A 27,392-nucleotide genomic window follows, 5' to 3' on the forward strand; every position below is an offset into this window, starting at 1 on the left:
TCACATTCAAGTTTAATGATGATCAAAATCAATAAAAAATATCTTTGCATACGAGTCTTGCATAAACAAACAAACTTAAACTTCTGAATAATTTTAGTCTGCATAAATACATAAAAATGTTCTTATCATTCAACATATACTCAGAGTGTTTTATTGTGGACAGAAAACATGATATTTGAATGGCAATGCATACTTAACACAATGCACTGGTATCTGTCCAGACCTTGATAAAGAATGTTAAAAAATTAAACCCAGGAATAAAGCCTTCTAAGACAAATGTAACTCAAAACATTTGTACACATACACATTATATATATATATATATATATATATATATATATATATATATATATATATATATATATATATATATATATAAACAGTATAAACTAGTTGCAATGTTTACATAATGATCAAGAAATAATGAAAGGCCACAGCTTATGATATCATTTAGTTGCGCACTTGCTGGTGTTTTCCTGAAAAGTTAATTAATAGACACAATTTATTTTAATTTCCATCATAGCTTCTCACTATGATTACATACACCACTTCTGAAGAGTACAACGAAATTAACAAAGACAAATTATATTTGATTGACAGTTTTTGTCAGGGTCAAAAATAAATTATAGTTATGGCCATCTACTGAATGTACATGCATTTAACAAAAGGCTTTGCTATGTTATTATTTTCGCACTCGTATTTGCAACAATGTAAAGACTGGTTTACTGCTTTAAAAATCTATTGTTCTAAAATACCTATCTTTATGACTGATCAGACAATGTTATTGTCAAACCATACATTTAAAACTGGTATTGCGTAATTTTTCATGAGTTAAGATTTTTAAAATTATAAACAAGTAAAGAGGAAAAAAATTCCAACAAACATTAATATGAGCTAAACAGGGCTTTATGCATGTTTGTAAAGTGTCGTCCCAGATTAGTCTGCACAGTGGGGACACTTTCCTCCTAGACAGGATTTTCGCTAAGAAGAAACTTACTTTTAACAAAACATTTGACAAGGGATAAAATTGTCACAAAACCAGGTTTTCAATAATAAAAAAAGTCTGATAAAGGGAGACAATTCAACTCAAAATGTCTATTGTTACTGATTGTTCATCATAGTTACCCCCTTGTTTCAAAATCATATTTTTAGTCGTGGCGATCTTGACCTTGGAGATATCGACGTAATTCTTTTGCGCGACACATCATTCAATGATGGTGAACAAATGTGCCAAACTTTTTTTAAATCTGACAATGAATGATATAGTTATAGCCCGGACAAGCTCACTTACGGCCATTTTTGACCTTTGAACTCAAAGTGTGACCTTGACCTTGGAGATATCGACGTAATTCTTTCGCGTGACACACTGTCCAATGATGGTGAACAAATGTGCCAAATGAATTTAAAATCTTACGATGGAAGACATAGTTATGGCCCAGACGAGCTTGTTCCGCCCGCCCGCATTCACCAATCTAATAACCAGTTTTTTCCTTCGGAAAACCTGGTTAATAAAAGCGGAAAGTGTTGTCCCTGACTAGCCTGTGCAGACTGCACACGCTAATCTGGGTAAACATTTTACGTACATGCATTACAACCAGTTTCAGAGCAAGGCTTCAATTCATTTAACAGGTAATTAAGCACAGACACACACATTTTAGAACACTTGAATCACTTCCTTCCACTCCTCCTGCGGCCACAGGCCATTGTCTCGTACATTTGGTGGACTTCTGTTCCACTCCCAAACATGAACTGGCTCCAGCCAGTTCTTTCCATAGTTGGCTTCGATATACGGTTGCGATGGACATGGCACCCGCACTTTCAGGTCGAGAAAAATTGTCCAGCACAGTGAGAACTTTGGGAAAATATATCTGTGAATTGAATTGAATACAGGTATTAAAAAGTTGTATGAATATGAACTTGTTACATAATTTGCGTTTTTATTAAAAACTGAAATAATATAAACTGCCTTAAGCTATAAATACAAGCTATTTATATCCCCCACAATGCTTAAACATGAAAACTTAAGTTGTTTATCTTTGAAAAAAAACATGTATTCAGTGACAAAACTACCTGCATTTAAGGATACAAACATTTACTTTTCACGGATCAATTGACGTTGAATTGTGGTCTTGGCATTTTAGTCTTGGCACATTGGCATGATTATCAGAAGAAGAAAAACAGATTTTGGCATGTATTGAAGTTCTTCATTAAATGCTTTGAATTGATAAATGTAATTATTGGAAGTAAATAGCTTCAGTAAAAAAATTGAAAAATCAAATGACAGAAATAAAACAAATAATTCTAAACTAGGCTCAAACCACTGACCATAGGTATAAAAGTCAAGCGCTTAAACCGCTCGGCCAACCTTGCACGCATAAGAAGAAGTGTATTTGATACTTTATATAAGCAATCCTCGCAATGTCACAAAATATAACAATAACATCAGAACTCTCCAAATTATTCAATCGTTTGGCCTTTATAAATCTTAATAATTTTCAGTTTGTTATATTGTCAAAAGATGCATATAATGGATATTTGAGAGCATGGTAAATTTTCAGTATAAATGTTTCCTCGCAAATGTCATAATTAGAACGAAAATTTGCAAATCTGAAACATTTTTTTTTTTTGTCAATTTACCAAAACGTGAAAAGGTCCCTTTAAAATCATTCAAGGCCAGCCAGATGTGCAACAAGACTAGTTGGTGCTTAATTTTGACTTTTGAGCACATTTTGAAATTTGTTTGTTGATACCGATTATTAACGAGACCTCCAAACCTGTTCATGCTTGTTCATGAAATTTCAGTTCTATAATACAAGTTATAAAAGTCATGGGGTATCATCTTATTTCTATCAATTTTAGACAAGTTAACCCTTTAACACTAAGATACGTATTTTGACGTGTTTGTATCAAGTTTTTAAGGCTTCATCTCAAAACCTTAGATACTGATGAGCAGCAAACAGCATAAACCCTGAACAAACTGTGAGTTACTCGCAGGCTGTTCTGGCTTTATGCTGTTTGCACATAGCCATATTGAGTTTGCATCTGAGTGTGAAAGGGTTAAGCTGCATCATGCAAAAAAGGGTCTTATGCCATATGCCTCTTTAAATGAGACCACACAACCTTGCATGACTGTATGGCGGACAGGGTAGCTCCTAACAAGACTGCGCAAATGCATAGGCTGGTCTGGAGTAAAGCTGGCTGCATATGGCATTAGACCCATTTTCACACACAGGGGGTCAGTTATGAAAGTCCTGTTAGTTTGAACCTTTTTATTTAAGTCCTATTGCATTGAATTCCTAATGCTTGTTTAAAACGCCCTCAAGTCCGTTTCCTTGTACTTGAACCAGTACTTGTTGTCTCTGTGGAAGATCTACAGAACAGTCCCACAGAAAGAATCGAACTTGTGACCTCCCAGTTGCTAGGCTAACACCATATCCACGTACTACACCACAGCGACTTTAAGAAAGTCCTGTTGTGACTGAAGGCATGCCTACTTGTATTTTTGCCCTGTCTCATGGTGCGTGCCACCATTCCAGGCATGGTCTGCTGCTTCATAGAAGAAAAACAGGTCCAGTTTTATGTCTCCAGACTGAAATGATAGCTCGTAACTATCGGAAACCTGCAAATAAAACAATAGCACTCTTTTCTTTGCACAGTTTGTGTCAGCAGAAATCTTGTTCAAATAAATCCTAAAATACCCTTTACTGAAGATATGGAAGCATCGTGCACTTTAATTGAGCCTCGCTCTGGGGAAAAAAGGCTTAATGCATGTGCGCAGTCTCGTCCCAGATTAGCCTGTGCAGTCCACACAGAGAAATCAGAGACAACACTTCAGTTTGTTGGATAATTGTCGGTTAAAGGAAGTCTCTGCTTAGTAATAAATCCAGTTTAGGTGGAAAGTGTTATGCCTGATTAGACTGTGCTGTCTTTACAGGCTTTTCTAAACAGTCACTTTGTGCACATGCATTAAATCTATTTTCCAAAAAAGAAGCTCAATTATTATATTTTGTAAGCAGCTTAATCTGTTGACAAAATGCCCCCCCCCCCCCCATTCCCAGGTGCAGGCAGAGCATTGTTATCAATATCTAGTTTTACACAGGACAGTTCAGACTATGATTAAATGATCCCAACTTCTGCAGTAACTGAGTAAGCTAGACCAAGATAAAGGTCATATCAACATTGCCATCAAGTTTAATGACAATAACTTGAATATTGTTAAACAGTTAGACTAAGGGGAAAGAAAATGGCAAAGAATAAAGTCTACCAACTGCCTGACAGACAGTAATCATTCACACAAAAATATACTAAGGCAAGCCATAAAATATTTATTAACCATATGAAATCTGCACATGTTTGTTCACTGTCTACTTAAACATCAATTGTAGAAATATTCAAAGAACCTTTCTGAAGTGATAACCATATATGTGAATCAAAGATTTTTTATAGTTTACCTTTCCGAAAATATGCTTCAAGAAAAATCCCCCTTGTTCAAAGGCATGTATGAGATCAGCATTGAAGTGTTTTATGAAGATTCCAAGGTCAACATCCTTGCTGTATGGGATGATGTCACACTGTCTGAACCAACCTGCAAAACAGACAAGGTAGAGAAAATGAACAATGTTCTGGAAAAACTGGGCTTAATGCATATGTACATAAAGTATCCTTCCATGCATATGTACATAAAGTATCCTTCAATGCATATGTACATAAAGTATCCTTCAATGCATATGTACATAAAGTATCCTTCCATGCATATGTACATAAAGTATCCTTCAATGCATATGTACATAAAGTATCCTTCAATGCATATGTACATAAAGTATCCTTCAATGCATATGTACATAAAGTATCCTTCAATGCATATGTACATAAAGTATCCTTCCACATTAGCCTGTCCACACAGGCTAAGCAGAGACGACACTTTCCATTTATACAAGATTATTCGTGTCAAGGAAGTCTAAATGAAGATCCAGTCTAGGCGGAAAGTGTTGTCCCTGTTAAGCATGTGCAGAAACGCTTATGTGGAACGACACTTAACACACATGCATAAATCCCAGTTTTCCCAGTAAGAGTCTCAAATAATGTGCATGCTTACCGTAATTACATGTACTCTAAGTTTTCGGACACTAAGTCTTCGAACACTCTCATTTTTAGCAAAAATAAATATTTTTAGTGACTCTTAATTTTCGGACAGTATATTTTACAGCAATATTCTAAAGACTTCGGCCCTTATTTAGCTTCTCTTGTGACACTTCAATAATAAATTGTCACGACAGGATTAAGGTCATAAAACCTACCAGATGCATGCCTGAGGGCAATTGCGTAAATGGGTAAATAACCAGGTAAACTGGTAGACAATAATGAATTCACCCAACAGCAATTGCAACAGGGTCGTCCTATAAAGAAGCAGAATGTTTTCTGTTTTTACTTTTTTGTTCTATTTCATTTATGCCAAGAGTTAGCAAAGCTGTGAAGTTGTATTAATTTTTTAAAGCAGAAAAAGAAGAGTCAATCACAAGAAAATTATTGTACATTGATTAATTGCGTCTATATTTTAAATATAATTATAATTTTCGGACAGCTTCATTTTTATTGCTAAATTTTCGGACACCTTACATTTTTGAATATTTTTTTATCTAAATTTTCGAACACAGAAAAAAACAATTATTTTTAAGTGTCTGAAAACTTAGTAATTACGGTATGTTCAATGTATTATAATAATAATTTTTAAGCATTTTTAAACATAAAGATTTGTTTCTGGGTTTTAATTTTAAGGAAATTGTTTGAGATATGAAATTAAAGACAAAGCATACCACATTGAGACTGACAATAACACCCCTTGAGCACTTTGTTCTCAGATGTATAAATTATTATAAGAATGTTAACTTGTGTACCTTAAATAGACAACCAGTGAAACTTTGGGAAATCCCCATCATGCCTAGTTTGTACAAACATTAGTCATGAATTGAGCCTTGCTCTGGGAAAACAGGGCTTAATGCATGTGGCTAATATGTTGCACCAGATTAGCCTGTGCAGTCTGCATAGGCTTATCAGGGAAGGAACTTTCCGAACAGACTGGATTTTTGTTTATAAGAGAGTTTTTTCAACATGAAATTTGTTAAAGCGGAAAGTGTCGTCTCTGTTTACCTGTGACAACGCTTTACACAAGTGAATTAACCCCTATTCACCATAAGAAGCAAAGTGAAAATGGCTTTTGCAACCAGCATAAAATTAGAACAGCCTGCTCATCAGTATCTTAGGGTTTGAAATAAAGCCTTTGAAACTTGAATCTAGTAAGAAAGGTCTTTAATCAAATTTAACTTTCTAAGGGACTATAAATGCGTAAAAATACATATCTAAGTGGGAAAGGGTTAAGCCCCCTTTCCCCAGAACAAGGCTCTATTCTTACCCAGACAAGTCCCACTGCTTAACCAGAAGGGGATTCCCATTTCATCTAGGTACTGTTTAGCTCGGGAAACAGTTTGACGAGCCTTTCTCATAAACACTTTATCCTCTTCGGTATAATTCTGTCCGTATTTATCCATGTATTGCCTTGCTCTTGTGCGATTACACTCCACTAACTGACTGTCTGGAACCTCCTGAAGGAATTTCTCTGTTGGCGATGGAACAAGAAAAGCTCCTCGTTTGGTAAGGTTAAAACTGAAATAGTAATAATGCAAAAGTAGGAAAACAAATGGGCACAATACAATTTTTAATTAAGCCTCATCTTGCTCGGGGAAAACACGGTTTAATGTAATGCATGTGTGTCAAGTGTTTTCCTAGATTAGCTTGTGCAGTCTGCACAGGCTAATCAGGTATGACACTTTCTGCTTTGAAGCAATTTAACTTTTAAAGGCAGTCTCTTCATAGTGAAAATTCAGTTTAGGTGGAAAGTGGCACATAAAGTTTAAATATTGAAGACCCCCATTCAAGCGCTCTAAAATAAGTTGCTTGTTCAATGACTTCCTATTCATAATGTATTTTTTTTATTTCTAAAGACATTTAACAGGTACATATATTTAAATAAAGCCTAATGTCTGAAACAATCATAAGCTAGGGTAATGTGCAAAGAAAATCTTACTAGCGATGGCAATTGATGAAATTAAATAAATAAAATTGTCTGATGTTTGAAGAAAAGTGTCTCTCATTTAATGTAACTTGAACTGTATTTGTTGCGTATAAAATACCCCTCCCCCTACACAGATTTGCCATTTTCATGTTCAGCTTGGTTTAAAATAAACAATTAACAAGCTGTCAAAATTATTCAAATGTGGAAACAAGAGTTATGGTTATAAGGCTTTGCATTTCCCCTCTTTGAGAGCTTTCGACCAATGAAGTGTCCGTTGAATATCTCTAATAAGTTTTTAGTATGAAAATTGACAAAGGTCGATAACTGTGCAAATATGAAAGTAAAAGTTATGGCTTTTAAGCAACGCACTTCCTCTCAATGAGATCTACCTCCTTCTGAAGTTTCAATTGTGTCCACAGTGTCACATCTCAACATGTGTGCGTATCTGAGTCATATGATGGGATGTGCTACTATCATTTTCAGCCAATATGTGCACAGGACACTTTCACTAAACATTTGCAAATGCCTCCATACTATCAGTTGGGCGTAACCTCATACTTAAAATTCGCATCATTTCAATGAATTATACGATGCCCATCCACCAGATAATTAGCCCTCGCTTTTTGGAGAAAAAGTGGGGATTATGTGGTTATCTCTGCCGTCCGTCCTGGCCACTATCTCCACCTACACTATTAGCACTAGAACCTTGAAACTTACACAAATGGTAGCTATGAGCACATGTGCAACGGTGACAGCGACGGAATTTTGATCTGGCCACTGGGTCAAAAGTTATGGGGGTTGGGGTTGGGCCGGGTCAGAGATTTTCCTGCGACCGCAATTCGAAAAAGGCTCATAACTACTGTGTCCCTTCAGATGTTGCTTTCATATTATGTATGCATGTGTATCTAGACAACACCTATCCATACGCATACAAAAATTTACCCCTGTGACCTTGACCTTGAACTTGGGGTCAGTTTTCAAGTTTCGATATCTGCGACCACAATTCGAAAAAGGCTCATAACTACTGTGTCCCTTCAGATATTGCTTTCATATTTGGTATTCATGTGTATCGGGACAACACCTTTACATGCACATAACATTTTTGACCCCTGTGACCTTGACCTTGAACTTGAGATCAGCGTTCAGGTTTTGAAATCTGCGACCGCGATGTGAAAAAGGCTCATACCTGCTCTGCCCCTTCACATTTCAGCAACATACCGGAACATATAAGAGCATACTGTTTCTAGTGTTTGAAATTAATAAACTGTTAACATTTTTATTTTAAAACATGACTTTTTATGAAAATGCAAGACTGAAGGCTTGTTTAGAAATAGTGTCATTCTTCCATTGACTATGTCTTAGTGTAACACCTAAAGTATTAGAGGCTTAATTGCGTTGCACCTCTATGCACTGCGTTTACAACTTTCATAATGCTTCCTCTTACAGTTTTCAAGATATGCCCCCCAAAAAACTTTAAACATAAAATTAACAAAGGGCAATAACTATAAATATGGGGACAAGAGTAAAAGGCTCTTGTGGACTTCATTAACCCTTATAGATAGGCAATGTAAGAATGAAGTTTTAGTTATAGCTTTTACTATTAAAATAAGTTCTGTACAAAAAGTACAATGACTGACGAGAGTGACAACCTGATTACAGTTTATATAATGAATAGAAACATGACTTCAATATATGTATAACCCTTTCCAACTAAGAAGCCAAGTGAAAATGGCTATGTGCCAACAGCATAAAACCAGAACAGCCTATGAGTAACTTGCAGATTATCATTAGCTAGTATTTCACATCCAAATAAGTCTGAGCAAAAGAATAAGACAAATACAATTTACATGTAAATTGAGAACTATACAGGATAAGTGAACACATAGCTGCGCTGATTATTGAAAAAATCTTTCACTTAGTGATGCAAGCATGAAATTTGGCATAAATTACCTTTAGGTACCCCTTTCTTCAAAAAGCACGTTAGCCACTTGAAAATTCAAAATGGTGGCATTTTTTTCAAGATGGCCGCCAATACTGTTTTTAGCAGGAAGTACAAGAAGGGTCAATATATGAAAAAGATACCTTCAACCACCAAAAAATTGATACAAAGGGTATTTTAACTGATCCTGGTAGGGTAGAAGGTTCTTTAAAACATATCAAAAGTTTACCACAATCGGACCTCTGGAAAGTTTTTTTTTTAAGATGGCCACCAAGATGGCCGTCAATTACCTATTAATGATCATAACTATGTAATTATACAATCAAATTTGATGAATGTGTTGTCTATATCAAAGTTTCAAGGGGCAAAGAACACATAAAGATCATCAGACATTGTTTAAGTTTACAATAGTACACACAAATCCAACATGGGGTCCAAAATGGCCACCAAGATGGCCACCAAAACCTATACATGATCATGACTATGTAGATATCCACACAAATTTGATTATTTTGGTGGCTATACATAGGTTTCAAGGGGCAAAAAACACATTAAGATCATCATACATTGTTTAAGTTTATTATATTACACACAAATCCAACATGGCGTCCAAAATGGCTGCCAAGAAGGCCCCAAAACATATTAATGATCATAACTATGCAAATATCCACTCAAATTTGATGAATTTGGTGTCTATTCCTAGGTTTCAAGGGGCAAAGATCACATAAAGATCATCAGACATTGTTTAAGTTTACAATAGTACACACAAATCCAACATGGCGTCTTAAATGGCCGCCAAGATGGCCGCAAAACCCTTTTAATGATCATAACTATGTAAAGATCCACTCAAATTTGATTGTTTTGGTGGCTATACATAGGTTTCAAGAGGCAAAGAACACATTAAGATCATCAGACATAGTTTAAGTTTATTATATTACACACAAATCCAACATGGCGTCCAAAATGGCCTCCAAGACGGCCACCAAAATCTTTTAATGATTATAACTGTGTAACTTTCCCTTCACAATTGATGATTTTGGTGCCTATACCAAGGTTTCGAGGGGCAAAGAACACATCGTCAGACATATTTTAAGTGTATTATGTTACACAGAAATTTCACATGGCGTCAAACGACACAATACGAAGGACCACAAGTCCATTACTTTTGACGTGGTGCTTGTTATGTGAAACGCCATAGTTTGGACCTGCCGTAAGTTTTGGATTTTGACAAGAGGAACGATATTTTTCAGCTTCAGGCAACACTGAATTTGCAGGAAATAATGCGTATCTTGCACCAGAAAATACAGTACCCTGGGCTTCAATTGTCATTCAAATTCTTACCTGTGATTACTATGTACAATGGGGACAAAGCTTGCATTCTGTCAACATAAGGCTTAGTTTGCAACATGCCACAACCTTCACACCATTGTAACGTTTGACCAACCCTTGTATTGGAAGGCTGCCGAAATCATCACTGATGCGCCACATAGTAGTTTAAAGTGTTGATAATCTTGGGATGTTTCATAAACGTTTGAACTTGCGGGGGGGATGGGGAGGGGGGGTTGGGCAAAGTGAAATGGCTGAGGAAATGAAAACCCCTTGGACCCTATGATGTATCTGCATTATCCGAGCACAACCGTGGGATGCAGGATTTCACAGATCTGACCTATACTTCAATTCCACAACACAAAGATACAACTGAGGCGTGCATCAAACACAGATTACTACCTGCGCTCCATACACAGCTAACCCTACCTTCAGAAACATGGTCAATAAGATAGTGGCTGGGTCAGATGAGAATGTTCATGCAGTTTAGGCGGTTGGGAAAACGATCATAAGAGATATCATAGGAAAGTCGGTCTTAGCTTATAAATTCACGAGAAAATACAGAGCCAAAGCTCTTGGGAATAGCTTGGCTGTTAAGATCGCTTCTGACTGTGCTTTTTATCCTGCTCTTCTGTTCCAGCTTTTCCTGGTGGTGCCAAAATCTGGAGATCCTTCCCTTGCAGTCGTATTGTCTTTTGAACTGAGCTCCCATCCTGCTGCCTTCTTTGAAACCAAGAACATACTTTGTACAACAGATAGGCCTCAGATCGTTCAGGCAATTTGAGAGTATGCTATAGACACATCATGTGAGGCTGAGATGAACTGTATTCATGACACAGATGCATGATGGTGGCACTTTGCTGAATCCTTGACCATGGAGAAGGGCGACTTATATAACGCAATAGCCTAGTCTTATGTAGATTCATAGAAAAAGCATTACGGACAAGCAACAGTGGGGTTCGATGGCTACGAAGACGGTTATAACAAAGACAACACGCACCGGAGACGATGAAACAAACATGAATCATATTGTGAGTTTCAGCAAAGAAATAGAATGCTCATGTAAAAAAGGAAGACTTTTTGTCTCATGACAGAAACAATGCCGGCATGATTGCTCTGATCAGCACAACTCTGCATTAAATGGGATGCTATGTTGTTCTGTCTTCAGTGGATGCAGACGTTGAAATTGTTAAAGAAACAGTATAACGATCCCGTCGTAGCACCACACAGTTGGCGGGCGAGGATACAGATTTGCTCATCTAGATCCTGCATTACTCCAAAAGGGACGATACGACCATCTACTTCTGCTTTGGTGTAAATAAATAGTCAAAGGAGCACAAAGTGTATAATATTAACCTTTTCAGAGAACTCATGCTTATTCAGGCTGTAATTAATATTCAATGATTTTCAGCAACGGTAAAACATAAAGTCTACAGAAGTTAGTAAAACCTGATCCTATTTTGAAGTCATAATGCTAGTTCATTCTCTCTTCCAAATGTCATAAATTGGAGTTTATGATTATTCAACTGCTTAAGGGGTGTTGCTGCAGTTTTGCTGATTTTTTTCCATCTAATAACTTTTGCTCAAAATTTTTATTCAAGTACTACATACAAATACTATATGAAAAATGAAATAAAAACATAGGGTCACCGGCCTTGTTTTGATTTTATTCACCATTATATAACATGTACTTTTTCATTAAAACTGAAAAATCTCTAATTGCATAAAAATTATTAATAACCTATAAAATTGGCAACATGTAGATATTATATATGCTAATATATATCATATACCATTTAATTAAACCACAAACAACCAAAACAATGGAGAACACAAGTTAAATTTGAAGTAATTTAATTTTTATAATTTTTATGTCACCCAAAAAACATTAATTTTTTACTATTTTAACCACAAAAATGGAATTTAAAAAAGTTCTATCTAATAACTTTTTGCGAAACTGCCTAAATATGTTCATCTACGTATTGTTATCATAAGACAAAAATAAAAAAAGGGGGTCACCGTACTTTTAACAGAGATTTTTTTGTTAAACTATCCCTACTGTCTGTGTCAAATTTCATACAATACAGCAATTAGGCGAAACCCAAGTACCGGTACATAGACTGTTAGAGATATGCAAAAAATTATATATTGTTTACAATCTTAATTGGGATCACAACGGCTTACTAAAAAACAACAACACTAATACAATATTTAATCACAAACAAGACCATACAGTATCAAACTCGACCTTAATCATCAATAACAGGGACTTGTTGACAGATTTCGGCATGTTTTAAAGTTTCTGATTAAATACTTAAAATTGATGAATGTAAACAACAGGACTAAAGAGCTCAAGGAAAAAAACAAGAATGAAATAAAAGAAAGAAAAAAAGAATTAAAAAAAGTTAACCGCACCTGGGATCGAACCACTGAGTACCTATTATGAACCTACTCGGTCATCAATTTGTGATGATTCGGATAACAAAACTATTGGATTGTGATAATAGCATCGGTGTTGCTATAAATATATCCCCGGTTAAATAAACTGCCGCAACACCCCTTAATGATAACCTCAACTCGATTAAAGTGTTCCTTATCTCCTAAACTATGGCGTTTTACATAACAACCATAACTTTTGAGTAACAAGTTATGAACTTGTGGTCCTTCCTATTGTGTTAATGGTCATTGTGGTCGCCGTTTTGGATGTTTGTGTAGCATAATTAGCTTACATTTTGTCTGAAGATATAAATGTGATATTTATGTGTTATTTTCTCCCTGAAACCTGGGTATAAACGACAAATTAATCAAATTTGAGTGGACAGTTACATAGTCATATTTTATGATCATAAATAGGTTTTGACGGCCATCTTGGCGGCCATTTTGGATTTGTGTGATATATAATAAACTTAAAAAATTTCTGATGACATTAATGTGTTCTTTGCCCCCCTGAAACCTATCAATAGACACCAAAATCTAGATCTAAAATTGAGTGGAAAGTAACATAGTTATGATCATTAATATGTTTTTGCGGCCATTTTGGCAGCCATTTTGGACACCATGTTGGATTTCTGTGTGACATTATTAACTTACACTTTGTCTGACATAATAAATGTGTTCTTTGTCCCTTAAAACCAGGTTAAAGACACCAAATTCATCAAATTTGAGTGGATAGCTACATAGCTATGATCATAAATAGGTTTTTGCGGCCATCTTGGTGGCCATTTTTGAAGCCATGTTGGATTTGTGTGTACTATATTCAACTTAAACAATGTCTGAATTTAAATTCAAACTAGTCAAATTACTGTGTACGAAATCAAAATCAAGTAATATTCACAGCAGTAAAACCTTTTAGAGAATTTGTTTCTTTTTTTTTTCAATCCTGACGGCGGCCATCTTGAAAACGGACGCATTTTGAAATTTTGTATTGGCTAACGTGCTTTATCAAATCTATAGTTACTGAAGAGTATATGTGCCAAATTTGGTGCTTGCATCACAAACTGAAAGATTTCTTGATATATAGACTTAATCTGCTGAGCAATATAGTTTTCTCATCTAAATAAGCATTAGGTAAACTTAACCTTTTCCCAACCCGAGGCAAAGTGAAAATGGCTATATGAAACCAGCATAAAACCAGAACCGCCTGCAAGTTTCTCGCAGTATTTACAGGTTTAATACCGTTTGCTACTCATCAGTATCTAACAGTTGGAAATAAAGCCTATAAATCTTGATTCAAGTAAGAATGGTCTTTCATTTAATTTAATTTTCTTATGGACTAGAATGTGTACCTGTATTGTACAGGGTTAATCAGCAAAATCGTAATTTACCTGTCAAACAGCCTAGAATAATTATAGAAGTATTTCCCATCCAAATGGCACGAGTCCTCTGGCTGTGACGGGTATAGCCAGTTCACTTGGTCGGTCCAGACTGTGTCCCTCGTGCGGTTGAACCACACCACCACGTGCACCGTGAGTGCCTGAGAGCACAGGAAGTGGTGGCTGGGACTGCTGAGGCCCGTCACAGGACTGAACGATGCCGTGCTGACATACCGGTACCCAATGGTCTCAAAATGAAGTCGGTACCTTTCCTGCAATAGAAAAGAAAACAATGTAAACAATTTTTAATTGTTTATTGAAAACTCAAAAATAAATTTAGTCAAGATGCAATTCCCGAGGAAACTATGGAATTTTCATAGGAAGATAGATCTAATTGAGAGGAAAAATGTGACTGTTAATGAGGGATTAATAAAACTATGATGAGCACAAGTCGTATTGTTAAGTCTAAGTAATACAGTGAGCGCTTTTCTTTCAAAATATTCACTGGATATATTCTTGGATGTATTGTGCCATGCGAAAAAACACAGCCACATTTATTGATTAAAATTTAAATCAATTGCTTTAATAGTAATATGCAATAAACACTGAACCATCTTAATAAAACCCAATGTTTTTAGAATTGAATAACAGGTTAAAACATTTTTATTGCCATACAATATTGGAGGTGTGCTTACAATTCTGCACAGAAATCATATGGTGGCAATGACATTACATCTCTGCGAATAGAATGAACATGTTTCATATTGATTCCTCTCAAAGTTTCTGGCAAAAATTTAAACATAAAACTAACAAAGGGCAATAACTGTAATTATGTGAAAGCAAGACTTAAGCCTCTTGTGCACTTCAATTCCTTTTAAGGCCTGCCGCATCAATTAAGAGATGTAGGAAACCAACCCTGATTAAGGTGTGATTACCGCAGACATTTTCTTACCATTTTGGGAAAATGATTTTTACTACTTTAATTTGGAATTCAACTTTAAGTTAGAAAAAAGTACTACTGTCTAGTTAATAACTTTTTAACAATTATTGATAAAGTTTACATCAAACAGACTATCATAAACATAAGCACACCAGTTCAATGGAAATATTAACTTCAAATCTTTGTAGTCCTTCAACAAAAGCATTACTTCAAACCATCTGAAAGTTAAGTCAGTGATTGCCAATTTTTGGATTCCATAAAATGAATACTACTTTGCTACTGGAAATATTAGGTATAAAATAAAGACTACAAAATCAGCCAAAAGTACCCTGTTGCAGTGACAAACCCATAAAATGAGAAAAACAATGCATTCTGATCTATCTTCATCAAATGTGGATCCTCCTCTAAATGGAAAGAATCTTACAGTTCATTATAAAAAAAAATAAGTTTCACCTGGTTTAGTTTCTGACATTATCTTAACAAAATTCACAATGGGCCTAGATATTGACAAATCAAATATTCCCATCAAGTTCCATAAAAAATGAGTCTAAATTGTGGATTTTAGAATGATATCATGCTAAACCTTGACCACAAACAACGCCGGACACTATAAGACTGACCACAATATGTCACCTGGACCATTCTTATTCAGATGAGCTAAAAGATACAGGGTGCTTCCAAAATGTACGAGGTCAGAAGGCCAGATCAGTATCAGGACAATATCAAATAATTTGCGATATGAGAGAATCTCTATGCCTATATTCGTTGATCATTACAAAATGAGCTATTATAAAATTGTTACCATTTGGTGTTTTGTGTGTATTTCATGCAGATGGCCAAAGGTGATTGATTTCCGCCCAGAGACTAGATGTGACGGGTCCTCCCATGAAAGCTGTGTATCTGACAGGAGTTCTGGATCAATGACGAACACTTGCAGTTGCAGAGCAGATAACAATTTTAACAGCCTCTCAAATTGCCCAGCTGAAATCTACAAGATGAAAAGTAAAAAGCTGTTTTTAGTTTACAACAAGTTTCTTGTATCATTATAACATTTTATTAAGGTTCAATTCTCATAATTTACATCTCATTCAGACAAATCAGATCAACACAATAAAGGTGAAAGTTAACTTTGACCAGTGTTCTATGTTCAGAAAGATATGGTAAAGACATGATACCTTCAGTCAATAAATTCAACATTTCAGTCTCGGTTTGGGAAAACCCGTCTTAATGCAATTGCATGTGTGTAAAGTGTACTCCGCACAGCCTGGTCAGTGGTCAATGACAAAGCTTTCCACTTTATCATTTTTTAATTGAAGGAAGTCTATCTTTATCGAAAATTTAGTTTACACTGTATGTGGTAAGTGTCATCTCTGATTAGCCTGTGTAGACTGCACAGGCTAATCTAGAACAAAACTTAACACACATTAAAAAAAAACTTTCCCAGATTGCGGCTCAATTGAATTTAAGATTAAAGTTTGCCGAATGTATCATTTATAAAACAATTTCACAGTTTATAACCATCTATCTATGTATACTGCCAGGCTTTTTCCGCCCTATGCCACGGGTCCGAAATTCGGCCCCATTCCCAATGCAAATCTGGTTGTTTTTTTCCCAATTGAAAAAAAAATTCCCAATTAAAAAAAAAAAAAAAAAAAAAATTTTTTTTTTTTTTTTTTTTTTTTTTTTCACCCTTTAAATATATAAGTTGACCTGATCTGGTGTAGAAAATAGAAAGTATTGCATAATTAAATTATCTGTTGCCTTGAATTTGTTTTAAGAACTGTAAAATATGTTAATGATTATTTAAGACTTTCCTTTTTTTCCTCAAAATCCGGCGCTTCCCGCGATTTTTTTCACCTCAAAAAGGCCAAGCCTTTTCCCCAAATTCAGATTAAAAAACCTGCACTAATCACACATGTTCATAATATTTCGTAAAATTTTAATAATAAGTTATCAAAATAGTCGTTATTTACCAGTTAACGGCTTCTTTGAAATATAAGAAACACTGTTTTTAATAATTTACATGCGATAATTTTTCCCAATTGAGCCAATTTTGCGATTAATTTTTTTCCCAAAATGGGGGTTTTCACGACGCGAAATTCCCAAAATTCCAGTGTGGCGTTTTCCCAAAACGGAGCGGAAAAAGCCTGACTGCCAAGTGCCCTTTCGAGCATTATAGGCAGATACATGTATGGACATTATCGAGTCCGTTTCCTGGGAAGAATCAATGCTAGGTGTCTATGGAGGAGATAATGAGAATGCTCGAGTAGGGAGTGAACCCACAAACTCCCTTTCGCTAGGCGGACACCTCATCCACTACACCACTGCGACCTCGTATGGCATATCATCATTTCTCAGTTTCTGATAGCATGGTATATTGGAACAATTTTATTGTGTTGATTGCTTTCTGACCGAGATTATACTTAGGAAGTTAAATGACTCTATAGTGTATTCCGAGATGAGCTGCCATGAATTACATGCGCTAACCTGAACTTTTCGAACTTAGTAGAGTGTAATCTACATCTGTAAATAAATTAATTTCCTATTTACCTTTAAGTTTCGTTCTTCCCTATCTAAATAAGCTGGCGCAACAAATACTTGTAGACCTATATATATAAATGCTATAATTATTATTGCTTTGATCACTTCGGATTTCTTCATATCGAACCGTTGCTTTCCTATTTATCAATTCTTGATTTTTCCATTAAAACTCAAATTGAAAGTTGATTGATGATGGAAGCTGACATATTGTAGGATCGCACTTAATAAATCAATATTTTTCTATAAACAAACAAGTAAAAATAATTAAAACATGTAAATACGATTTGATGTCTATACAAACATTATATTGTTCTATTATTTTCCATAAAACATTTTATTTAAACGACTACTATAAAGTGAAAGTAGGATAATATCCAATTAAATGCCGACGTGGTATTTACCATAACACCGTCTGAAAGTGGAAACGTGTACCTAGCTGTCAGATGTGACAGATCTGTGCATCTTTTGAAAATGAAACTAGATAAGTCCATATGTGTTGCAAGTTTTTGGTTCCCATCATGGATATTTTAAGTTTTTAATCGCAAACGGGTGAAAAATGGAGAACAGGGATTTTCTGCACGCTCTAAAGCTGTGTTTAGTGTGCATGTTTTGGTATGCATCTGGAGCCAGTGGCAATGTCATTGGAAAGTTGGTGCTTAATGAATTTCCATACCCTATGACAATGACAATGGTGCAGCTATCCTCAGCCGCTCTGTATTTAGGCCCCATTTTGAAAATACTAGGGGTGCCAAAATCGGGTGAAATCAGCCGCAGTTATTACCTGAAGATGATCGTTCCACTGGCATTGGGAAAGTTTGTGTCTTCAGTGTCGTCTCATATCAGTATATGGAAAGTCTCTGTCTCCTACGCTCATACTGGTATGACAGTTTTCAACTTTCAAATTAATTAACAGTCAAACTAAATTTGAGATGGGCTTAAAGGGGCCTTTTGGGGCCGGGCCTTTTCACGTTTTGGTAAATTGACACCATTGAAAACAGTTGTTTCAGATTCGCAAATTTTCGTTTTAGTTATTTCATTTATGAGGAAACAGTAATACTGAACATTTACCATGCTCTAATATAGCCATTATATGCATCTTTTGACGATTTAAAAACCTAAAAATTATAAAGCGTTGCTACGCGAAACGATTGAATAATTTGGAGAGTTCTGTTGTTGTCGTTTAATTTTGTGAAACTACGAAGATTGCTTATATAAAGTATAAAATACATCTGTTATACATGCTTGGCAGGATGGCTGTGTTGTCTAATTGGTTTTTGCTCCAGGACTCCAGGGGTCACTAGTTCCAGCCCTCCTGAGGGTTACTTTTTAAAATTTTATTCTTGATTTTTTTTACTGGAACTTTTTAGATCCAATGTTTACATTTATCAATATAAAGCATTTGATGACAAACTTCAAAACATGTTAAAATTTGTGAAAAGGCCCCTTTAATGGAGTCACTGAACTGTTGTTTGGTTTGTCATAATGCGGGCCATAAAACGATATGTTTTTCACAAATTGTGAAACAGCATATGTCTTTATGCCCAGTGAAAACACATTTCTTAGTCCTCTTGGTCCTTTAACAATGCTGACTGTCCCAGTATGAACTTTTTTGTGTTAGTCGATCTGTTGTGTGGCGGCCTGGTTAGTTCATTTTGTAGAGTTCGAGTCTCTGAAGGGTTGGAACAACCTTCTCGCCCTGTGACATTTGATGCCGAATATTGAGCCGTCACATTTACTGGTCTCATTTCTTATTCAGTTTGGATGAAACTTGGTAAAAATGTTTATTTTGACAATAACTAGAATAAGTTCAAATGTGGGTAACTAGTCTCCAAAAAACTAGGTCATTGGGTCATATTTTACAAAAACCTTATTATCATGATAAAACCCACTTTTATGACTTGTATGCAACTTTGTCAGAATATTTATTTGTACAATATCTGTCCTCACTTTGAATCTGGGTCACTTGTGTCAAAAGCCATGTCATAAGATCAAATCTTAAAAAGACAAGTACACATTTTTGGCTCAATCTTTATGAAACTTCATCCGAGAATTTTGACAATAATTGAACGGCCTGGCCCAGAGCTGCTTACATGTGTAGGTTGGGTTGTCAGTTGTCCTTATATAGAGAAATATTACCTGTTCTAAAAGTATTTACTCGCAGCGTTTGGTTTTGTGTTTGAACAACCAATACATTTCATTATTACGAATATTTTTGTTTTTTTAGTACATGTATAACAGTATATTTATATGTTCTTACAATGATTTGTATTCTTTCAGTAAAAGCTACATTGCCACTGTTCACAGTTATTTTTCTACGACTGTTTTTCCGAGAAAAACAGGCATTACCTGTAAGTAGATTTAGGTCTAGTACAGACCACTTAGGGCCTCATAAGACTAAAGTGACCTACCAATCAGCCAAAAATGATTGAACAGACTATGGCAAACTGCAATATGAAACCCTCATTAAGAACACGTCCAAAATTAGCCAGTGCGGTTCACAACGGCTTTTGGCTTTAATTGAATTTTCTGTTTAAAGAAGTCTCTTCTAAACGTAAATCCATTTAAGCAGAAAGAGTTGTCCCATATTAGCCTCTGTGATGACACTTTATTCACATGCATATAGCCTAGTTATCAAAGCGCGGCTCTATTTAATGTATGCAGGCTTACTTGTAGGCCTATGTTACATGAGGAGGTCTAAAGTGATCTGTGCTATTTCTTACATTACACTGCACATTGCAGTTTGAGTTTGTGATGTAATAATGAAATATAAAAACAATGATATTTTCATGTTTTCATGTATTTTAGATGTACATCTTTGTTTTTAACACATTTTCTGAATGTAGATATTAAAGTAATAATTTGGAAAGCTGATTAATACATATAGATTGAGTAAACATCTTAAATGTCTTATATCAATAAAATTGCCTAAAAGCTTTGATACTTGCATAAATGTTATCTTTGAACACTTCTACATTGCCAAATCTAATTTGGACCATGACATTGATCTACTTATGTGCTCAAGGTTCAAATTGTTGGTTAAACTTAAATTTCTCATTTCGTATTACCAGGTGTTTGTTTTTTCACCATTTTGAGAATGGGGCCGGGTCCCTTTGGACTGGGACAATTTACAGGGTTTTGTCTAAAATTGGGAAATCAGTGTTGTTGTTGTTTTGCTAAAATATGCTTCATAATTGAGAATTAAAGTGTTTTCATTATTATTATGTCCCCCTTTGAATATATATTGTTTTGCACTTGTCAGTCGGTCCGTCCGTCAACCAAATGGTTTCTGGATGATAACTCAAGAACCCTTAGGCATGGGATCAGGAAAGTTCATAGGTTCATTGATCATGACTGGCAGATGACCCCTATTGATTTTCAGGTCACTAGGTCAAAGGTCAAGATCACAGTGACTGGAAACATTTCAATGGTTTCCGGATAATGACTCAAGAAGGCTTAGGCCTATTATCCGGAAAGTTCATAGGGACATTGGTCATGACCGGCAGATGATCCCTATTGATTTTCAGGTCACTAGGTCAAAGTTCAAGGTCACAGTGACTTGAAGCAGTAAAATGGTTTCCAGATGATAACTCAAGAACGCTTAAGCCTGGGATCAGGAAAGTTCATAGGGACATTGGTCATGACTGACAGATGACCCCGTTTGATTTTCCGTTCTCTAGGTCAAAGGTCAAGGTCACAGTGACTTGAAACAGTAAAATGGTTTCCGGATGATATCTCACGAAAGCTTAGGGTAAGGATCAGAAAAGTTAATGGGGACATTAGTCATGACCGACAGATGCCCCCTATTGGTTTTCAGGTCTATGTCAAAGTTCAAGGTCACAGTGAAGCAGTAAAATGTTTTCTGGATGATAACTCAAGAATGCTTAGGCCTAGTATCATGAAACTTCAAAGAGTTATTGGTCATGTCTGTCAGACAATGTAGAAGGGCAATGGCTGCCACTACAACTGATAGCCCATTGGGGGGGGCATGTGTTTTGTACAAACAGCCCTTGTTATCCCCACACTTTTCGGAGAAAAAGTGGTGATTATGTGGTTATCTCCGGCGTCTTGAGGTCAGCATTCAGGTTTTGAAATCTGCGACCGCGATTTGAAAAAGGCTCATAGCTACTGTGTCCCTGCAGATATTGTTAACCAGGTTTTCCGAAGGAAAAAACTGGTTATTAGATTGGCGAATGCGGGCGGGCTGGCTGGCTGGCGGGCTGGCGGAATAAGCTTGTCCGGGCCATAACTATGTCGTTCATTGTCAGATTTTAAAATCATTTGGCACATTTGTTCACCATCATTGGACGGTGTGTCGCGCGAAATAATTTCGTCGATATCTCCAAGGTCAAGGTCACACTTTGAGTTCAAAGGTCAAAAATGGCCATAAATGAGCTTGTCCGAGCCATAACTATGTCGTTCATCGTCAGATTTTAAAATCATTTGGCACATTTGTTCACCATCATTGGACGGTGTGTCGCGCGAAATAATTACGTCGATATCTCCAAGGTCAAGGTCACACTTTGAGTTCAAAGGTCAAAAATGGCCATAAATGAGCTTGTCCTGGCCATAACTATGTCATTCATTGTGAGATTTTAAAATCATTTGGCACATTTGTTCACCATCATGGGACGGTGTGTCCCACGAAAGAATCATGTCAATATCTCCAATGTCAAGGTCGCCACGACTAAAAATAGATTTAAAAAAAAAAAAAAAAATTACAAAGGGGGTTAATTTTTTTTGGTCATTTCAAAAGTTCAGTTTGAGTTTTCTCCCTTTATCAGATTTTTTTTTCACAATGAAAACCTGGTTTTGTGACAATTTTGTCCCTTGTTTTCATATTTGGTATGCATATGTATCTGGACAACACCTTCCCATGCGCATAAAAAATTTGACCCCTGTGACCTTGACCTTGAACTTGAGGTCAGTGTTCAGGTTTCAAAATTTGCGACCTCGATTCAAAAAAGGCTCATACCTACTGTGTCCCTTCAGATATTGCTTTCATATTTGGTATGCATGTGTATCTGGACAACATCATTCCATGCACATGAAATTTTTTAAGTTGGGGTCCGCGTTCCAGGTTTCGAAATCTGCGACCGCGATTCAAAAAAAGCTCATAACGTCTGTGTCCCTTCAGATATTGCTTTCATATTTGGTACGCATGTGTATCTGGACAAGACCTTTCCATGCGCATAACATTTCTGACCCCTGTGACCTTGAACTTAGGGTCCGCGTTTAGATTTTGAAATCTAATATGTGGTTATCTCCGCAGTCTGTCCACCAGTCCGTCCTGGCCACTATCTCCTCCTACACTAGAACCTTGAAACTTACACACATGGTAGCTATGAGCATTTGTGCGACAGTGCACTATTTGGAATATTGATCTGACGCCTGGGTCAAAAGTTATGGGGGTTGGGATGGGCCGGGTCAGAGATTTTCACTCATTTTTATGCCCCCGAAGGAGGGCATATAGTGATCGGAGCTTCCGTCTGTCTGTCATTCCGTCACACTTTGCATTTAGGTTTGCTGATAACTTCTATGTCCCTTCCGATGAAACCTTCATATTTGGTATGCATGTGTATGTGGACAAGGCCGTTCCATACGCACACAAATGTTGACCCCTGTGACCTTGCCCTTGAACTTAGGGTCCGCGTTTAGGTTTCAAAATCTGCATTTAGGTTTCGAAAAATGCTCATAGCTTCTATGTCCCTTGAGATATAACCTTCATATTTGGTATGCATGTGTATATGAACAATGCCCCCTGTGACCTTGAACTAAGGGTCCGCATTTAGGTTTTGAAATCTGCGTTTAGGTTTTGAAAAATGCTCATAACTTCTATGTCCCTTGAAATATAACCTTCATATTTGGTATGCATGTGTATTTGGACAAGGCCTTTCAATACACACACAAATTTTGACCCCTGTGACCTTGAACTTAGGGTCCGCGTATAGGTTTCAAAATCTGGGTTTTAGGTTTCGAAAAATGCTCATAACTTCTATCAAAGCGTTTAAAGGGGGCATATGTCATCCTATGGTGACAGCTCTTGGTTTAGGTTATTTTACATTAACTTTTTCATTTCTTGACCGATTTACTTCAAATTGATACTGACCATCTCTTATGACAATACAGTCAATATCATCTATGCATGGCCCCATTACCAACCTTGGGATGCTCCTCGGTCAAACATGCAGCGTGGGGATTAGCGTCCGCCTTTGCCGCGCCATTTCTAGTATTTACTAAGGTTGAACTTATATGGATGGAGTTGAACAAAATATTGAGTGGATGGAGTTGAACAAAATATTTAAAAAAAAATTATAACATCACTCATGCTTCCTACAAGGTTGATACTTGCATGGGATATCTCTTAATACTATCAACACACCCACATCACCTGAGCATATTTGTACCTAGCCATTGACCTACTTTTGAACTACTAAAGGTCAGAATTCTTGGTTTACCTAATTGACCAGTTGCTAAACAATAATACTTGCTTACAAGCTTTATACTTCCATAAAAAGCTAAGCACACTCACATCAATCGATTTGACCTTGACTTTTACCTACTATTGGACTTATTCAGATTTGCCCATGAATGTATACTGAAGGGGCCATCTGATTAAATAGTTGGCATTATCTTGTAATTTGTATGCCCCCAGACATAAAACGATTAGGCAGTCCGTTGGTTATTTTTTTCGTTTGTTCATCCGTTCGTACAAGGTTAAATCAAAATAACATGTTTCATATAACAACAATAATGCTTCTTACATACATGGATGTTGTCTTTGAAATCATTAATATATCTATGTACTGAAAATTGTACTTACTTAATTTAAGCTTTGACATGTCCATTCAACACTCAACACACTCACAAAACCTGACCTAACATTTACCTTGACATGTATCGACTGCCAGACATTAATTTATTCCTGAATTAAAACTGATGAGGCTTCCATCGGGTGCATCTGCGTTTATTGAATGCAACATTTTTCTTAAATTAAAAATTGAAGTACTATTATGTGCTTTTGTTAAACAATTTACTTGTTTTGATGGTTAGATAATTGTGTCATTTCTTTTCAGGTTTATCTATCGCTTATACCAATTATCGGGGGCGTGTGTATAGCTACAATGACAGAGATATCGTTTGATATCCTAGGACTCTTGAGTGCTTTATTTGCAACACTTGAGTTCTCGTTGCAAACTATTTTCTCTAAAAAGGTAATCTCTTAATCTTGTGACCATTTTTGTATGGAAAAAATAGTATTGTAAGTTAACAAAAGTAGTATTATACGTTAACAAAAGTAGTATTGCAAGTTAACAAAAGTAGTATTGGAAGTTAACAAAAGTAGTATTGTAAGTTAACTAAGGTAGTATTGTAAGTTAACAAAAGTAGTATTGTAAGTAAACAAAGTAGCATTGTAAGTCAACAAAGTAGTTTGTAAGTAAACAAAGTAGTATTTTTAGTGAACAAAAGTAATATTGTAAGTAAATAAAAGAAGTATTGTAAGTTAACAAAATTAGTATTGTAAGTTAACAAAAGTAGTATTGTAAGTTAACAAAAGTAGTATTGTAAGTTAACAAAAGTAGTTTGTAAGTGAACAAAAGTAGTATTGTAAGTTAACAAAAGTAGTATTGTAAGTTAACAAAAGTAGTATTGTAAGTGAACAAAAGTAGTATTGTAAGTAAACAAAGTTGTATTGTAAGTAAACAAAGTAGTATTGTAAGTTAATACATGTAGAATCATACAAATAGTAAAACTCTTAGCTCTTGGAAATAAATGTGGAATAAATGGCAAAAGACACAACAATTTTTCAGTATATATCACACACAACAAACATTCCTAGTCTATTTTCAAAAGGACTTTACCCAAATAGTCACTCAGTAGAATATTATTATCCTACAATTTAAGGATGCTTAATTGATCGAAGGCATTGGATGATAATTTTATTGGACTACTAAAGATGCAAAGAAGATTTTCAGTATTTTTTTTGTTTTTGTTAACATCTGTGACATAGCAGTCTTATGGCCAGAAATGTATATTAGAAAGCCAATGACAATTAAAGATAAGAGCAGTTCTGTTAAAAAAAAAATGTTGATTGCAGTTTTATTGTTCAATGAATGGTTAATACCATTGGTCTAAGGAACTGCTGCATGCAACACAGTTAGATATTAAGTAAACTTTCTGTATGATATCCAATTATCATAGTTTATGAATCATGTAGAGAACTAAACTGTTACATGTCCATAATGATAAAATCTCAAAGCTGACTTCAATTCAGCATAATTAATTCAAATATTATTGATTATTTTAGTCAACTCATTATAATTTTGTTCAATTTAATTTCAGGCATTGAAAGATACGGGCATACACTACATGAACTTGCTGCTCACCCTGTCCAGGCTGTCTACACTATGTTTCCTGCCTTTCTGGCTCGTATTTGATCTCACGAGAATTGTTGGGGATGCGAATGTGGTACGTTATGTTATTTAACAGTGTGCCAGAATTGTTAGGGAAGGTATTGTAGTAAATGTCACCTAACTGGATAAGTTATCTTGATCTAGCCACAAATCCGTGGCCCTCAAGGTTCCAAGGAGAACACTCTACCACAACAATGTTTAAATACCTATCTAAGTGGTAAAGTGTTAAATACGTATCTAAGTGGTAAAGTGTTAAATACCTATCTAAGTGGTAAAGGGTTAAATACCTATCTAAGTGGTAAAGGGTTAAATACCTATCTAAGTGGTAAAGGGTTAAATACCTATCTAAGTGGTAAAGGGTTAAATACCTATCTAAGTGGTAAAGGGTTAATCTCATATAGCAAGGCAGTATTCATTTTACCTCCCCTTAGTATAGAATTTGCACAGATTTAGAAAACATGAGGATTATTGATGTATGTTACCCATCTATTTAGCTAAAATGTGTTTGAGATAATGTGCAGCATGTTAAATGAGGTTCAAAATTTAATTATCATCAAAATTTTAAAATAAAATGTTTTTGTTATAAATGCTATATTCACTATTTTTTTCAAAAAAAGTTCCTTACAGTGTTAATGAGAACAGCTATTTATTAAGACTTTAGCTGATCAAAAAGGTATATTTTTCCTCCTCAAGGTACAATAGATTTGATGTAGATTTTCTATAGGTTGAGGAATAAAATAAACCAAAACAACATCAAGCCGATATTTAATACTTATTAAAGTTAAATGTGACGCAAATGAATAGAGGTTTGTTTTTCTTCTTTCAATGTGATTAAATATCCGGATGATATACGATGTAGAGTCCACATTTTAAAAAGGCTCAACGTGGAGGCAGTTTATTGCATCAAAATTTCCACATTGAAAAGCAATAACCAAATTATGAGATTTTCATGTGAAATGTAAAAGATAAGTTATGAATACATATTTACAAATGCTTCAGATGTACTTTATTGCAAATTTATTCTTTCGTATTGTGCAAAATCCATCACCATCTATTTGTGATATATTCAGCAAACTTATTAGTGATACATCTATTTTAATGTCCCCCACCCACTATAGTTTTTGCCCTGTCTGTTGGTCTGTACGTTGGTCTGTTTGCTACAACTTTAACATTTGCAATAACTTTGCAATATTCAAGATAGCAACTTGATATTTGGCATGCATGTGTATCTCATGGTGCTGCACATTTTGAGTGGTGAAAGGTCAAGGTCATCCTTCAAGGTCAGAGGTCAAATATATGTGGCCAAAATCGCTCATTTTATGAATACTTTTGCAATATTGAAGATAGCAACTTG

The 27,392-nt window shown here is 35.6% G+C and overlaps 2 protein-coding genes and 1 long non-coding RNA gene across 4 annotated transcripts in view; 2 read left to right on the plus strand and 1 right to left on the minus strand.

The window, feature by feature from the left end:
* Nucleotides 1-24,704, minus strand: LOC127853589 (ribitol-5-phosphate transferase FKTN-like). 2 transcript variants are annotated; one of them, XM_052388253.1, is made up of 7 exons: nucleotides 24,514-24,704; nucleotides 15,889-16,074; nucleotides 14,159-14,418; nucleotides 6,410-6,660; nucleotides 4,452-4,585; nucleotides 3,495-3,619; nucleotides 1-1,868 (listed from the first exon to the last, which is right to left on the minus strand). In XM_052388253.1, the coding sequence occupies exons 2-7, from the start codon at nucleotides 15,889-15,891 to the stop codon at nucleotides 1,655-1,657; spliced, it is 987 nt and encodes a 328-aa protein (XP_052244213.1). In that variant the 5' UTR covers nucleotides 15,892-16,074; nucleotides 24,514-24,704; the 3' UTR covers nucleotides 1-1,654. The 2 variants fall into 2 exon arrangements, with proteins under 2 accessions (XP_052244213.1, XP_052244212.1); XM_052388252.1 differs by lacking the exon at nucleotides 24,514-24,704 and adding an exon at nucleotides 17,637-17,867.
* LOC127853591 (solute carrier family 35 member E1 homolog) overlaps nucleotides 17,818-27,392 on the plus strand; it is a 13,697-nt gene continuing 4,122 nt past the window's right edge. The window contains exons 1-4 of the mRNA XM_052388255.1: nucleotides 17,818-18,505; nucleotides 19,905-19,975; nucleotides 24,701-24,838; nucleotides 25,968-26,093. Coding sequence (XP_052244215.1) covers nucleotides 18,184-18,505; nucleotides 19,905-19,975; nucleotides 24,701-24,838; nucleotides 25,968-26,093 — 657 coding nt within the window. The 5' untranslated portion in view covers nucleotides 17,818-18,183. The remainder of the gene's footprint in view (nucleotides 18,506-19,904; nucleotides 19,976-24,700; nucleotides 24,839-25,967; nucleotides 26,094-27,392) is intronic.
* Nucleotides 21,768-22,167, plus strand: LOC127853599 (uncharacterized). Its single transcript, XR_008036690.1, has 2 exons — nucleotides 21,768-21,971; nucleotides 22,134-22,167. It is a non-coding gene; the product is annotated as an uncharacterized LOC127853599 (long non-coding RNA).

This window comes from Dreissena polymorpha, chromosome 12 (assembly GCF_020536995.1).
Source record: "Dreissena polymorpha isolate Duluth1 chromosome 12, UMN_Dpol_1.0, whole genome shotgun sequence".
Taxonomy (NCBI): domain Eukaryota; kingdom Metazoa; phylum Mollusca; class Bivalvia; order Myida; family Dreissenidae; genus Dreissena; species Dreissena polymorpha.

Bases quoted from the DNA above. Each gene is read 5' to 3' on its own strand.
- LOC127853589 (XM_052388252.1), bottom strand. From the start codon at position 17,747: ATGAAGAAATCCGAAGTGATCAAAGCAATAATAATTATAGCATTTATA. The intron at 16,075-17,636 runs GTAAATAGGAAA...TTCATCTTGTAG, and splicing joins GGGAAGAACGAAACTTAAAG to ATTTCAGCTGGGCAATTTGA. The intron at 14,419-15,888 runs GTAACAATTTTA...TTTCTATTGCAG, and splicing joins TACACACAAAACACCAAATG to GAAAGGTACCGACTTCATTT.